Here is a 16,652-nt window from a genome sequence, read left to right on the forward strand (position 1 = left end):
TATGGTGAATAGCACTGGCTCTGGTGACAAACGGCCCAGGCTTTTGTGTGATGTGTGTGGGATTGCCACTCAGGGACCGTGTGGTTTTGAGCAAATTACTGAACTTTATGGCCCAGTCTTCTCGTCTATATGAAGATGATAATAGTATATACCTCATTTGTGATATCTATTGCTTTTATAACCATAAAAATCCAAATTTATATAAATAAAAACCTTTTTCTGATACACTTTACATCATCAGGCACTCTGTGATCCCTAGATTATCCAGCAGGAGGAACTACTGAGTTGCCTACTCGCCACTCTAATCCATCATTTCACTAATAAGGCAAGGTGGAATGATTGCGTTGTCTGAGAAAACTTAATGATCTACAGTTGGTATTCTTGAAAGAATCTGTTCCGTATGAACATGCAAATCCCCCTTTCTAATCTTAGTAAAGCGGGAAACTCGTGTGAAAATCGTCACCATCACCCTTTTATTGTGGTTTACTATGTGCCAGTGCTATTCTGCATGCTTTACACATATTAGCTCTTTTAATACTCATTACAACACTAAGGGGTGAGCATTACCCATTTTAGACATAAGGAAACTGAGGCACAAAGAAGCTAAGCATCCCAATGTTACACAGCTGGTATGAGAAAGGATCTGAACCCGAGCTATCTGGTTCTACAGTCTGTGAGATATATATTAGGCACATTCTCATTGGAACCCAACCAGGGTGGGTTTAGTCTCTTCCAGAAATTCTGAAGAGCTACTTTCCTTGCTTTCACCTCAACATGAATGAGCTCTCTTCCTTAAATCTATTGGAACAAGAAAAAGAAGGTATATCTAGTCCAAAATCCTTTAGAGATATTAAGACCCATGAAACTCTGATTTTTGTCTGAAACCACTTTGCTCCTGATCAGTACTCTATTTATTTGTAAGAATGTGATTTTTTTCTCTCACAAATATATTACACACACAGCTAATTAAACAAGTATTTACGTTACTATTGAAAACCCTGAGAGCATATTTTCTTTACACAATCTACACTGTATGCAGTTAACTCTTGGCAGAAGCCGCCCCCCACCCAATCTATTCTTTCAAAGTGAAAATATTTGCCTCTAAGGAAAATATGTGAACGTGGTTTATGCAAAATTAAGGCTGGAGATATTTTTTCATGTGGCTTCAAACATTAACTTTCTCAGCACTTTTATTGTATTAGTTCCCCAAAATTGCCAGAGAACTGCATAAGACAAAATAGTATTCTTTTTCTATTGAGAGTACCAAACGGAATTACAGAGAACTAAATTTTAAACATTGCTAAATATTCCCCCCTTCTTTTATATTAAATTGGTGGGAAAAGCAAGGGATTCAAAGGAGATCTGTGAAGGTACAAGGTAAGATGTGACCCCCCCCATTAAAAAAAAAAAAAGATGTGTCCCTTATTGAATGTTTTTCATGATTTGCCCAAGGCCATCCTGGAGCCTGATGCTGGGAATTTGTTTCTCCTCGGTGCCACTCCCAGCTGCCACCCCTCCCCCCACTTGAGTCATGGTGGTGACAGAAGCAGGGCCAGGACACTGGAGGTGGGATTTTAGGTGCTGGTTGCATGTTGACATACGGTTTTTATTTGGAGAAACCTCAAAACAGTAAATGAAAAGAGTAGATTACGTGGGCTTAAATTGGGACAGATTTGTGACAGGGGGTGGACTGCCGCACACGGGACCTGAAGGTATCCGGGAAGCCAGATGAAGCTCTCCCAAGACCGAAGTGAGCATCTGCTAAATTCAGTGTGTTCATGCATTAAATGTGTATTGAGCTCTCCCCCAAGACCCAGACACAGTGCTAGACACCAGGGATACACAGATAAACAAAATACGGCCTCTGCCGTCGAAGAGCTCCAGACCCAGCAGGATAGGCGGGTACTGAAGCAGAGAAGAGTATGAAGTGTGCCACGGTACAAGGTACAAAGGTGGAGCCCAGGAAGAAGTGGCCACCTCTGCCTAGGAGGGTCAGGGACGGGCTCCTGGGTTGTGCACACACGTTCAAACGCAGCGCAGCATTGATCCACAGGTACAACGTGAACACTCATCCCAAACTGCTTGAAACTCAAATATGGGATTGTTGAAAGTCAAACCATTATCGGACAGCAGGGATTAAATATTTAGCAGGTCTGCGCAGATTAAAACCTGCACCCGGTGAGGCACTGAGAACCATATGCAGCGTGAGAGGCTCCAGGAAGCGGGAAAGGAGGCAGTGGCGAGGCGAGGAGGCGCGCGTGGCTGCAGCCGGGCCCCCGGGCCCCCTTCCCAGGCCGGGCGCCGGCCCCCACTCGGCTCCAGGCCCGGGGCGGGCGGGTTAGGCTCGCCCACGCCCCGTGTAACCTAAGCCCGGCCCCGCCTCTCCCCGCGCGCTCCCCGGGGCTGGCCGGGCAGGTCGGGGCGGCGCGCCGTGAGTCACCGGAATCTAGGTGGGGCCCGGGCGCCTGGAGCCGCGTCCTCCCGGGAGCCGCCTCCCCGCGGCCTCTTCCCTTTTGTCGCGCTGCCCGCGCTCGCGGGCCACTCTCCGCGGCGTCCGAGCCCCGCGCGCTCCTCTCCTCCGCGCCGCCACCGTCGAGATGCTGCGCTGCGGCCTGGCCTGCGAGCGCTGCAGGTGGATCCTGCCCCTGCTGCTGCTCAGCGCCATCGCCTTCGACATTATCGCGCTGGCCGGCCGCGGCTGGCTGCAGTCGAGTGACCACATCCAGACGTCCTCTCTGTGGTGGCGATGCTTCCATGAGGGCGGCGGCAGCGGGTCCTACGAGGATGGCTGCCAGAGCCTCATGGACTACGGTGAGTGCCGCCGCCTCCGGGAAGCCCTCTGGGCTACGGCTGGGCGTGCACGGCCTTCGGAAACCGCCCTACGTGAAGGGACTGAACTGGGGCAGAGGTAGTGAGTGATGGGGGTAGGGGGGAGTCTGTTAAGCATCCGACCTGAACAAAAGAAAGCAGTAGCTGCTTTGGAGTGGCCAGAACCAGGCCCAACACTGGTCGAAAACGGACCTAGTTTAAACTATGTTTCGTGTAGGGTTTGTCAGTTACATGCAAAAGGTGATTTTCAGCCACTGAAAAGGTTTAGATGAGGAAATATAATGAACAAAGTGTTCATTGGAGACCTACTGAAATCTCTTACCATTGCCCCTCCTCCTGTGATTCTTGGTAAGATTAAAATATAAATATTCAAATATGTGCCTTCCCCAAGGTCGGTGTATTCGTTTAACTGGAACTAAGTGAAAGCAACTCTTCTTCCATTAAAAAAACCCTTTCCATCAAAGTTTTAGCAGTTATGATTTCAATAGGGACTGCAGTATTTTTTAAGCAGCGGGCTAGTTTTGTTAGCTTTTGTTTTAGGGGCTGTCTTTTTGACTTAAATCCGGCATTGTTGTTTAGAAAACTTACTTATTCTAATCTGATTTGAAATCTACGCAGCAAACTCATCTTCTACCCCAGCAAAATGAAGCAGAGTTGACAAATTTAATATATTGCTGATGGAATATTTTATTTTTCCAGCATGGAGGCAGCCCGGGTGTTTTACTTAATACGCGGGACTGGAGAGGAGCCCAGTCCTGTCGGGGGCCACCCCTGCTTAGGGTAGTCCTGAAGAATAGCGGGGATCTATTGTGATTAGCAGTGTGTGCCTGGGGTGCGGGAGAGGAGGGGTTAAGTATGAGCATAATCCGAAACTTAAAGCTAAATGCTCCTGAATGACGCTTTAGCAACTGAGTTCAATAGTTTTAAACTCAGAAAGAAGGCTACCCTGCCTTTTTTTTCATTCCCTGCCTGGACCATTGACTTGATTTTTCACTCCGAAGTGGCCCATGTCTTCCAAGCACACTGTTTATTTGTGGTTCTGGGGGCCCCTATCCAGAGCTTGGTGCTGTATCTTATCTACTGTGGAACTGTTTGGAAATTCCCACCATGAGCTTTCCCCGCAAAGGGAGGCATGGTCCTCATTAGCAGCTAATAAATTGTAAAGACTGCGTGGAATTCCTGCTTTCCTTAAAGTCTGTGTTTTTCCTCTCTTAAAACAAACAGAGCGCCTGCCAGCATTTCTATCTCAGATCTTTTAGGTCTTAAAAGGGAATTAATTTCTTTGAAGTAATGTATCTGTATCTTTTAGTTAAAATGCATTGGAGCTCAGTTTATTGTAGGGGAACTTAATAGGACTGCTTAAACAGGTGTGTCTTTAAACAGACTTGATTATCATACTCAGAACAAAGGCTAGTACAGACCCAAAGAGCAGTCTGCAGTCCCCCTCATGTGCAGTCAGGTTAGTGCAGCACGGGAGGAGAGGTGCTGGTAGAACCTCCAGCAGCAGCACTATCCCTGGGACATGAGCTGGCCTGCAAGGCTCTGGCTGTGACTACAGCTCTCTTGGGAAACTCACACAATGCAGTTTTTATTTTTCTTGACTTGCAAGGTGAGCTCACCTTCGTAGGAGGGTGTGGTGCCTCCAGCCTCACAATGCTATAGTGCTTTGTATCTGGAAGGGAATAAGCAGGTTTTGTTGGTTTAATTTTTTAATTAGAAGTCTAAAGCATAAACTCTTTTAATTGTAAAGACACCACTGATCCGGTGTATAAACTATGTTTCAAGTTGATGTAGAAATTGGTCTTTGGTAAAGTTCAGTTTTCCAAGTAAAAAAAAAATCTGTTACTACCTTTATGATGCAGCAAGACTGAACTTTCGTAAGTGGGCTTTATCATCTCAGTTAAGTTATTCCTATGACCTTTGCAAAGATAAGTAAGTGCCAATAATGTGTTAGATGCAGCTTTTGCGCAAGACCTAGAATCAAATCATGAATCCAGGATCCACTGTCATTAGGTGTCCATGGGAAGAAGAATATAGATGTGAGCTCCCCGAAGAGAGGTCCATCTCAGGCTTCTGTGGTCAGAGATAAGTTGGAGTGTTTATTATACTTTCACTTCATTTTGTGCCATGGACTGTTGGCTAGTTTTGCTTCACAAATATTGAAATTGTGGATTCCTACACTGTAGGGTGATTTTCTAGGCATCTCTAGCTCTGGAGATTTTCAGATAAGCTCAGTAAGGCTTTGTGGAAAACAATATGTTTACAGGAGGTCTCTCTAAAGGGTAAGCAGTTTACACACACTCCCACATATGTACAAACCCAACAAGGGGTAAGGTGGATGACTCTAATTAAAATGATACCTTAACATAGGGGATTGAGAGTGTATATCCCTCTTTAAAAACTTCTTTCTATGTTCTAGAGTGTAAACGTTGTGATTTACATTGTAACTATTAAGAAAGTATACCTTCTTATTACAAAGTGCTTGACCATCTCTTTCTATTAATTAATACTCATAACATTAGTATGTTCATTTTGATATTAAAAACACAGATTATTCCTGGCAAGTCTTGGCAATAACGCTAATAAGAGAGACGTTTTTATAAAGGGAAATAGTTCCTTAAAACTATGTAAAATGCAGATTATACTACCCATTAGAACTATGTAAAATGCAGAATATTATATTCCCCATGGTTATCGATGGTTTTTTAAAGAATTTCAGACTGCTGCATCACCTCATTTTTCCTTATAAATGAACTAAATTATACACTGAATATTTGCTTTTACATGATATTAACAACTAAAGAAATACCCAGCTTCACAAATACTCATTTGATTTTTAAACAAAATCATGAGCATGTAGAGCATGGAGAGAATCTCACATTTATATTTGTCCAAACAGGAAGAGAACATTGAAATGATCGGTCAAATTTCACCTATAAATAAAATGCAAAATTGCATTTGCGTGCATGTTCACGCATACTGTTTTTGTTCTGCCGGCACCCTTTCTTCCCCAGTTTTAGGAAAAAAAATACATCAGAAGGATATTTTAAATATCAATGATGGAGATTTCAAATCCCAAGCAGGTGCCTACTTGTCAGGGTGGAAACTAATTGTAATGAGTTTATGCGCCAGGAATGGCAGTGGGGACCCAGTGCAGCCAAATCAGAGTGCCTGCCTCAGCTCTGAACTTAGAAATACAGAGCTTCCTTTTTACCAGATGCCTCTGAATACCGCACAGTGCATTGAATGTGTTGTTTTTGTTTTTGTTTTTTGTTTTTTTGTTTTGTTTTGTTTTTACATGAAATCAGTCTCGGGTAAGTCCAGGAATCAGAGTATTATATGAAATGTTTTTAGATCATTTAGCCCTATGGTTCTTAACTGTACAGAAAATGAGAAAGATAAGTACCAAGTGAATAGGTTTACATCAGAAAATTCAACTCAAAGGACTTCATGTTGAGATTAGGCTCTTGAGGCTCTTCCGAGGGGAGGCGGGGAGAGGTATTGCAATGTCATTGTTTTATGGAAACATGTATAGATTATTCTTTGTGGGTGGGTGTTCATGGTTTTACCTAGCAAAATAAAAAGTTGGCCACTCAATTGGTCATAGCTAAAAATATATATATGTGTGTATTGATTTATAAAATCCAGACGTGTTTCCGGAACCAGTGATTGGCCCCCTTGCTGGGCTTAGCAGGAACTGCCTGGGAACCTCACTCCCTTTTAAGTGACCTAACTTGTTTTCTCCCTGCTAGTGGACACAGACTCCCATAATAGGGAGGCTATAATAGAAGGGCTTTCACCAAAGCCTGTGCTCATCAACACCCCCGTGACGAGCTAAGCCTCTTCCCTTTGTTCTGCATCTTAATTCGGTTCCCTGGATGCTGCTATTTGTCTAAAAGTACTTGTCTTATACTGATGGAGAGCAAGTATGCTTCCATGTAAATTCAATTTCCCTGCCTTTTTCATCTGACAGATTTTCAAGTCTGTGAGGATAGCTCCCCGATTCCCTGCTAGTTATCTAAATTCAGGGTACAAATCCCCATGTCCACATCTTCCTGGGTGGGATGGTTTTTCCCCACTGAGACTTTAAAACAAGACTGTAAAGAGGTAATGTGTCAGGGTTCTATAAAAACCCAGCGGTAAGTAGTTACCATCAGGCTCAGTTTCAGGAGAAAATGTAGAGTATGTAAAGAATCTCACACCGATTGGATGCCATCCCATGTGATCCTGACCTTGCTTTACTGCCTTCTAACGCTTCTGCAAAATCACTTCTTCCGACGTAGAGTTTTTTGGAGGCCTGTGACAAGTTGTCCTCTAGATTTTTGCTACTCAACATGTCCAGACCAGCAGCATCCGCCTTGTCTGGAAGGTTATTGGACACTCGGTGTCTCAGGCCCCACCTGCTGAAGCAGAATCTGCATTTTCGCAAGATCGCCAGGTGATTTGTAAGCGCTTTCTGGTTTCAGAGGCATTGGCCTGTGTTCCTGCGGATCACCTCCTCATTGGACATGCCCCAGTCTTTTTGAATATGTATTCCACCCATGTGTATCTTTATTTGTAGATACGATCTTTTTAATTTTTTCAGCCATGATTTTATCCAGTTTTCAGTTCTATGACATAAAGATTCTGTCTGACATAAAGAACACTACACAAACAGTATGAGATCTGACAAAATCTCAGATTTACTAGCTAAGGCCTTCGTACTATTAATAGATGAATCTGTTGTTCTGGAAAGGGACCCTACTTGAATTGGGTGGCAGGTTGGTGTCTGCAGGGCACTGAGTAAGGGGCTAGGCCAGCCTGTTTTGGTCGGTATTTGGGGCCCACATGTAAAACTACTGAAGAATGCAGCATATCCAGTGAAAGAAAAACTAACTTTAGAGGAATAGTTAGTGACAGTCTGCAAAACATTACCCACAATACTAAAAATATGAGTAGTGCTCTCGTCTTAGAAAGATGTTTTCTTTTTTCCACAAGCTTCAGTTTGCTTTATGGTTTCTCGCTTGGCATTCAAGGTATTTATTTATTTCTGCTATCATCTATCTATTATCTATCTATCTATCTATCTATCATCTATCATCTATTTTGCTCCTTTCTTATCAGTTGACCTCACTGGTCTTTTCCTAGCTGTATTTGCCTTGTAACATTCTATTTTCACATGTCGTCACTGGAAAAAAGATACAGCATTTTTCTCATACAAAATAACTTAAAAGCATTTCCTAGGAAAAACTCAGAATTTCATTAGTGACCATTTGTGTTGATTTAATGTTGCATCTTTGCAAGTGATGGCAAAATTAGGTAAGCTGTTCTTCATCCAAATGGATCTTCAATGAATCTTGTTTACAAGTGGATTTATAAGGCTGCTGTTTTCTTTGATAATAGGAACTTCTCCAAATGGCACTTAGAAAATAAATTTAGGGCATAGTAGATCATATATAACACCAAATTCATCTTCCCTTAAGGAGACAGAACGAACAGAAACCATTCCCGCTCAGAAACACGGCGTCTGTTTACCTGGAGTACTGCATGATTTGTGTTCTCGGTTCAGAGAGTGCTAACTGACAGCGAGAATCCTCCCTGCTCCCTATCACAAACCACAATTAGAAAAGGCAATACAATTTTGCGTATAAAATAATAATGGAGGACAGACTTGTCTTCACAATAAAGATGTACATATTGCCTGTGAAGAGCCAAGGACCATCTATCTGTTCAATCATGGAAGAAGTAGTAGGATAAGTTTTTAAAAAATTGGTGTTTTTCTATTGGGGTTGGTAGATATGGTATAATTTAGACCATGGTATCGTATAAAAATATGAATAGTTCCCCAAAGGGTTGGGTAAATTTGTAGGTGTTAGGCTCATTCTGGCTAATTAGGTGAGACCACAGGTACTTGGGGTACAGATTTACCTTAACTTTTCAAAATGTATATCATGGAGATTTGCCATCTTATAAGTCTACATGGCTTTCGGTCCCCTTCTCGGACAGAATATAGGGCTGGGCTGACCCTGCTAAGACCCAGGAGGGTCCATCTCATCATTTTATAGCAACATAGTCATTGATATGAGAAGGCAGTTTGGCTTACTCATTATTCATCAGCCAGATCTTCAAAGCCGTGCCAAGGTTTGGGTCTTCAGTAGTAGTTAAGTGATTCAGTGTGGGCGTTTCCATGCTGTAGGAGCAGGTTACACATGTTCTACTTCCAGAGAAGCCTTTCTCTGGACAAGATGCCACTTAATTTGCCATTTTGATTTTCTTTAGACTCAGCATTTTAAGCAAACAATCCGTGACTGAATTATTTCACATAGCATAGGCCAAGTGCTTAAAATGGGCTGTGTTTATATTTGTGCTCACTGGTTGGCTTCAGGTTAGGTGAACTGGCTTGCCGTTTTCTTAATTCCTTTCAAATACTTGAAACTCAGTGTAAATTACACCTCAGCTATCATGTTAGAGGAAGTAGTAATAGCAATAATCTGTATTCATCTTCCTCAAATAAATAAGAATAATGTTACTCTCCATAGCTACATCATACATGACTTATTTAGCTCTACTTATAAAACCTTAATCTGTGACTGTCAATTTGGTTATCAAAATATATTCTTTGTTAGGAGATTTTATTATCGAAAATTCACATTCGGCCATGCAGTTTTCCCCTACGTTTGCATTCCTTTGCATGCAGTTTTGAACCTATGAACTCAAAAGGAAAAATCAGTATCTGCTTCTTTGAATTAATAATTGGATTTAATTGAATATAATCATTGGCAGTAACCAGAAACATCTATAGAAATGTGACTGTAATTGACAGTGGGTCACATCCAGAAAATTATATGCTCTTGTTTTTGGCAGTGCTGCATCTGTTTTTATAAGGAGATTAACCGTCTCTCTTAGTTCTCAAACTTTAGCATGGATGTAAGAAATGTCAGTAAGGTGCAGATTCCTGGGTACTACCTCTTGAGTTCTGATTCAGTGGGTTGGGAGGGAACCACAGGAATCTATATTTTTGATAAGCACCACTGATGATTTTGACACCATGGTCTTTGGGCTCGGCTTTGAGATGATCTGATTAACGTTCTTTCCAAAGCATGGTCCCGCTTCTCTTGCAAGTTCCCTTACTTGAAGGACAAGGCAAAAGTGAGAATGTTTCACATTCTGGCTTTATTCATTTCTATTTTAAAATAAAACATTTCTATTTTATCTTGGCCCTAAGGTCTCTTATTGATCTCCAGAAAGCACAAAAAGATCTGGAGGGAAGTAATGAAAATTATAAATATCAAATCAGGCCCATTCATGCACTCTCAGCCTTGTCCTGCAGGGATACTAAGGCATCATTTGTGGGGAAACATGGTATTTCTGAGGCATATTAAAAAATGTGTCTTCTCCTTAATAACCTATCATGCCCCAGTCATTCATAAACCTAGAGGAAGATCTGGGAGGAGCTTGGGGATTGGAGAAAGCAACAGGGGAACTTAGTTCAGGTTTGTCTATAACAGATGAAGATGTAAACATGTGGTGGGTAACTGAGGAACAAGGATGTGATAGCGCAGAACTTTGCAAATATAGGAAGAAAACGGAAAAACTCGAGATCCCAGAGAAAAGTTCATAGGCATACACAAGTAACTTCTTGAACGGTGAAGGCTGGAGAATTTCTAGCTCCCTGACTTTTCACACAAGGGCTGTCGTGCTCACACTTGTCTTGAAAGAAGGCATTTTTTGCCCCGGTTAACAGCTGTGCAGACGACAGTGGCTACTTAGTGGCAGAGGCAGGGTAGAAATGAGGTCCGGCTGGCTTCAGAGCCCAGGCCACCTCTGCTCTCTGATATCTTTTACTTGGACCAGCCAAATGACCTATCCAGAAGGGAGGGTGCAGGTGTCAGCCAAGCTGTGTTGGAGAAGGAGTAAAACCAGAGCAGTTTGCTTTTTACTTTTTTCGAGTGCAATACAGAGGAATAGGTCAAGAGCGCATGTTCGTCCATCAATGAATGAATGAATGGTTAAAATAAATGTGGAAGATCTGTACAACAGAATATTTTTTGGTTATAAAAAGAGATGGAGTACTGGTACCTGCAAATATGGGTGAGCCTTGAAGCCATTATGCTAGGTGAGAGGAGACAGTCACGAAAGGCCACGCAGTATGGATCCCATTTATTGGAAATGTCCAGAATAAGCAAATTGGTAGAGACAGAAACTAGATTAATGGTTGCCGGAAGCTGGAGGAAAGGGAGAATGGCAAGTGACAGCTAATGGATGTGGGGCTTCTTCTGGGGGTGATGAAAATTTTGGAATTGTAAGAGGTGATGGTTGCACCACCCTGTGGATATAGTAGAGACCCCTGAATTGTACACTTTGAAAGAGTGAATTTTATGTAAATTATGTATCTGGAAAGAATCCTGTTTTGGGTTTAACCAGGCTGGAAATCAAACTCTGCCTGAACCACCTACCAACTGTGTGGCTATGGGCAGGTCATCTGAACTTTCAAAGCCTTAGTATATCCTCATTTCTAAAGAAATGATGATAAAGTTTTTTTTTTTTTATTTTTAAGTTATCTCTACACCCAACATGGGGCTTGAACTTACAACCCTGAGATCAGAAGTCCCATGCTCTACCTACTGAGCCAGCCGGGTGCCCCACTAAAGAAATGATGATAGTATGAACCTTTAAAATGTATTGTGGGGCGTCTGGGTGACTCAGTTGGTTAAGCATCCGACCCTTGATTTAGGCTCAGGTCATGATCTCAGGGTCGTGAGATGGAGCCCTGCTTCAAGCTCCGCAGTGGGCGTGGAACCTGCTTAAGATTCTCTCTCCCCTCCTCCATCTGCTCCTCCCCCACCTCCCTCTCTTAAAAGAAAAAAAAAAAAAAAAGAAGAGAACATTAAAAGTTAGTGTGAAGATTTAGTGAACGAATGCATGTCAAGTTCTTAGCGCAGTGCCTGGCAAGAGTAATTCCATCATCAGTGTTAGTTATGCCCTCTAGAAAGCAGGTTATCTTGGAAGAGATTTTTGAAATCAGTGCCGGTTGCACACCGGGAATTACTGACTAGAATTGTTAGCCTGGGTATCTTGGCTCTCCCTATGTCCACAGGCTCAAGGTAGAACGAGACAGGGCTGGAGGTGCCCATGCGGACTTTCAAACCCAGAACTCAGTTTTCACTTCATCCTGATTGCTTTTAAGGCCCATACCCATTATTAAGAAGTCTTGTGCTATCAATTCTGAATACTTCAGAAGTGAAAATTTAGACAAACAATGGCATATGTTTGTACCTAAGCTTGTTATAAAAGTCACAGCTTCTTTAAATTGTTTTAGTGCACCTCTCTGCCTAGTCATAAGTACGTTTTCCAAGATTATTTTGGCACAGCACCAAACATTAATACGAACCAAAGATCTTTTTAAAGGTATTTGAACCATTTCCTAAAGGGATTATAACTTAATTGTTCAATAGCAAAAGTGTTGTTTGTTATGGTTGTTTTATGTTGAACTTGAGTGAACCTTCTATTTTATTTTATTTATTTTTTAAAAGATTTTATTTATTTATTTGAGAGAGTGCGTGCGAGAGCAAGAGAGCGAGAGGGAGCATGAGCAGGGGGAGGGACAGAGGGAGAGAACCTTTTAAATGTACCTGTTTGTATGGCTTCTTTATTATATGAGGAACAGTTGAATGGATTTTAACTTTCATGTCAGAGATAGAAACCTTTGCCCCAAGTCTGAGGGGAGAGGGCATTACTACAAGGAATATATCCATGCCCTCCTTGTGAATTGCCTATTCCTCCCTTGACATATGGAGGTGCTGAGGTTCTGTCAAAAAGACTGTCCTTCCACCCAAATAAAGTAGTAGACAATTAAAAAAAAAAAAAAAACTCCTATTGATACTTTGATAGGTGATTTTAAAATTTGGCCCGTGTGTCTTCTTACTTTCTTTTCTCTTGCAGCGTGGGGAAGGGCAGCGGCCGCCATGCTCTTCTGTGGCTTTATCATCCTGGTGATCTGTTTCATCTTGTCCTTCTTTGCCCTCTGCGGACCCCAGATGCTCGTCTTTCTGAGAGTGATTGGAGGCCTCCTGGCCCTGGCTGGTAAGACTAAGTCAGCGGCTCTTCATTTGTACCCTTCAGTAGACCTCACGATAGCCCTGTCCAACCCACGATCCTTGATAATTACACTTCCGGATCTATTGTCCGAAAACGTGTCACCACAGGCAGAGGTAACAGAGACATGTGCTTTGAGGTCTAGGTCCCTTTCCTCCTGTGTCTCAGATGGTACCTCGTGCCTCCCATCCATGCTGCATGCTGCTCTCTCTTAGAGGTGACCCCCCACGTCCAGCGACACCCCAACTTTGAGGGACCAGGGCTGAGACAGGGCTGACTCAGTGCACTGTTTCCATAGTAGCCCCAGTGCTGGCCTCCTGTGAGCCCCCTTGCTGAGGGGGCTGGAATGCCCCTGAGCCATTTTACTTACGGAAGGAGTGTTACAGTCTTATGATGTGGCGGGTCATAGAAAGGTTTTCTGCAGTGTGACAGGAAACCCTAGGAGGGGCCAGCTCCGGAACTGCCTTTTTGCATCACAGAGCTGATTCTGCGGGATGGGGGATTTAGTGATGCAGGCGGGTGTGGTCAGAGTGTACATTTATTAATGGAATGCAAGAACTAGGGATCTAGGAGCACAGCCGGCAGGTACCGCTTGGTGTAGACTAGAGTCTTAATGTTACAGAGTGAAAATGTGTTCCCGCCCTATGACGTGACAACAGACATGGGAAATATTATGTGAAAAGAATGCAGAACACAACATAGCATGTGTATGTCATTATAGCTTCACGGAGTTATGCATGTTCATTGAAAAAGAATACAAAATTCGATTAAATCAAGTTCTTATTTTTTTAAGTTGCTTAAAATGTTAACATGATTAATAGTAATTGTAAGAAGGTGACTCTTATACCAAAGAGTTTAGAAGTCTTCTCGACCTGTGTTTTCTTGCTTATCTCCTCCTTACACTTCCCCGTGGCAGGAGGACTATTCCCCTCCTGTTTCTGTTCCCCCAGCCTGGAATGCTGTTCCCTCTGACCTCCATCTCTCCATTTCCATTTATTCCTCAGAGTCCCACCTCCTCTTCAGGCTTTTCTGGTGTTTCTCTACGTTGATCATTCACATCACTGGCTTGTTGTGTCATTTAGTTACTCATTTATTAAATGAATATTCCGGTGGTGTGCTGTTAAATATCAATATTGTCAAATATATGTACATGTGTGCGTGTACACACGTGTAGGTGTATATATTATTTTTGCTAGCCCTGAAAATATTAACTGTGTTTGGCACAGGAAATACCAAGAAGAAAAGATACTCTTTTGTACCACCCTGTTTTCGGCTGTACACCACCGTTTTGCACTTTGACCTTAAGTAAATACAATGCTCACACATGTCCTAAAGAGGGATTCTCTAATTGCTTTCTGTCCGTGTTTCATATATTCAGCATTCTGCTCAGTGCCAGGTCTCTCTGACATACAAGAGTCAATAACTTGTTTTGGCTCATGATGAATAGATCCCCCGCCAGTCTCTTTCATTAGCCGGAAGTAGATTTAACACTGATTTAATGGCAAAAACCAGCTGTGGAAGACGGAGTTAATCTGTTGTCCCTGTGCATTCATTCATGTGTCCATATTCACTTTGGGATGTTTTTCTTCCCTTTAGCTGTATTCCAGATCATCTCCCTGGTAATTTACCCTGTGAAGTACACGCAGACCTTCAACCTTCATGCCAACCCCGGTGTCACTTACATCTATAACTGGGCCTATGGTTTTGGGTGGGCGGCCACGATTATCCTGATTGGCTGTGCCTTCTTCTTCTGTTGCCTTCCCAACTACGAAGATGACCTTTTGGGCAATGCCAAGCCCAGGTACTTCTACACATCCGCCTAAGGTGGGGAGTGAGCAGAAGATCGCTGCTGCCAAGATGGATCCCAGAGCAAGAAACTGTCTTCTCCAGCATCCTTTGAACCCATTTTGTGGGCGGTGTTCCTATCATTAAACTAGTCAATGCTAAAATAATTTGGGAGAAAATATTACTTACATGGTGTTATAGTTTCATATTCATCTTTTATATATGTTTTGTAAACAAAACTTCTTTAACTAATGACCTCTAATATGCCAATATCCCCTAATATCTATTCATACCATTTATATGACATTTGTAAAAGAATATGAATATGAAGCTTAACCACTGTATAAGGCAAAAATGAGAAGGCTTCAAAGATTGGACTGACCTGATCAAGTTTCTGGTTTTCCCAGATGGAATGGACTGGGTCTATTAAGAGCCGACGAGAAGAGAGAGATATTAGTAAAAATTGTCCGTGACCCAATATCCTAAAAGAATTGCAAAAAATATTTTCCAAGCCTTCACCTATTTAAAGAAGTGAAATAGTTTCCTAAATGCGTATCGTTTGTGAGAATTTCTCACTAATATCCTGATTTGTTTTGCGAAGCTTCACGTCTACTTGATATGGCATGTAGGAAAGTATTCTTTCATAGCCAAAGCCTGCTGCAGTTGTAAGGCCTCCTTATGTAGTGAAAGGTTAAGAGGAATTTTTTTCTTTTAAAGTGGTTTATAGGGTTGGGGTGTGGGAAAATGCTGTATTAATGAATCTGTACTCTTTTGTGTCTATGTGGTCAGGAACACAGTAGATGGATTGAAAGATGGGCTGGGTCTAATTCATCACGACTGATAGGCATGAGTTGGTGGTTTAGTAAAGCGTTAGGAGCTCCATTCCTCTCAGAAAGTGACATTAAAACAGCCAAAGGAGAGGAATTGGCTTGAATTGTTCATCTCACATTTGACTGGGCTCTAATCATATAGACACAGCTTCTGGTAGATTGCAATTGTAAACAACACCTTAAATGTAGTTACAAACCTGGTCTTCCTTGGAAAAAGAGATATAAAATATCTGATATAAGACATACAACAGGAGAATTCAGGGATGTGGGATTTCTCTGAATGGCAAATAGAGGATATATCGCGCTATGATTTTTTTTTTTTTTTTTACCATTTGTACTTACATAATGAAAACCAATTCATTTTATATATCAAATTATTATTTTATAAGTTGCAGAATAAACAATTGCAGTTTTCATTATGAATTTTCCCCCAATAAACCAGGTGTTCTAATCTTGTTTCTAGTTTGTAGTTTTTGGTCTTGCTTTTTTTCCTTTTTCCACTCTGGGGAAGGGAATTTTTAAAAGATGCTTTGAGTCGGGCAAAATAGTAAGAACATCGGATAAAATGAAAAGTAGCTTTTTCTTAGTTTGAAGGGTCTTGCTGATTTTACATTTCCGATAACAATGTTTGAAGGGACTTTCATGGATTCTAGTAGTCTGCTCCCTGGACTGCTTCCTCAATGACCACTACCCAGCACACAGATCCCATTCAGCCTCTATCCAGTGCTGCCTCCAGAGGGAAATGGACTAAGAGGCTTCTCATAGGTCCAGATGCCACGGAATATTTGTGTGGTTTAGCTGAAGATTCATTCTTCTCTCATCTTCCCGCCTGAGATGGGATCTTCTTCCACTCAGGTTTCTTCTTTTCCCCTTGTCCACATTCCCATCTGATCATGGTTTTCCAGCATGGTTTGTAGGTTAATTCTCCCCTAGTGTGTGTGGAAATGTGAAGACGGGTTGTCGAGTGGCATGGTGGGAGATTGGAGATACTTCTTCTTAGTGCCTCTTTTGACCAGTTGGCTCTTGGCAGTCAATTTTTTTTCCTGTGTTTTTCAAAATATGAGGTGAATGTTTCTCATCATAAATTTAGAAGAATGTCACCTGGGTGATTACACCAAAAATTTTTTAAAATTT

General features: G+C 42.1%; 1 protein-coding gene across 1 annotated transcript; it reads left to right on the forward strand.

The window, feature by feature from the left end:
* Window positions 1-2,429: 2,429 nt before the first annotated feature.
* Window positions 2,430-15,974, forward strand: LOC113926916 (p53 apoptosis effector related to PMP22). The gene is made up of 3 exons (XM_027602304.1): window positions 2,430-2,811; window positions 12,751-12,891; window positions 14,500-15,974. Exons 1-3 carry the CDS (start codon window positions 2,598-2,600, stop codon window positions 14,724-14,726), a joined length of 582 nt encoding a protein of 193 aa, XP_027458105.1. The 5' UTR covers window positions 2,430-2,597; the 3' UTR covers window positions 14,727-15,974.
* The last annotated feature ends 678 nt before the right edge of the window (window positions 15,975-16,652 follow it).

Source organism: Zalophus californianus, chromosome 7, assembly GCF_009762305.2.
Source record: "Zalophus californianus isolate mZalCal1 chromosome 7, mZalCal1.pri.v2, whole genome shotgun sequence".
NCBI lineage: Eukaryota > Metazoa > Chordata > Mammalia > Carnivora > Otariidae > Zalophus > Zalophus californianus.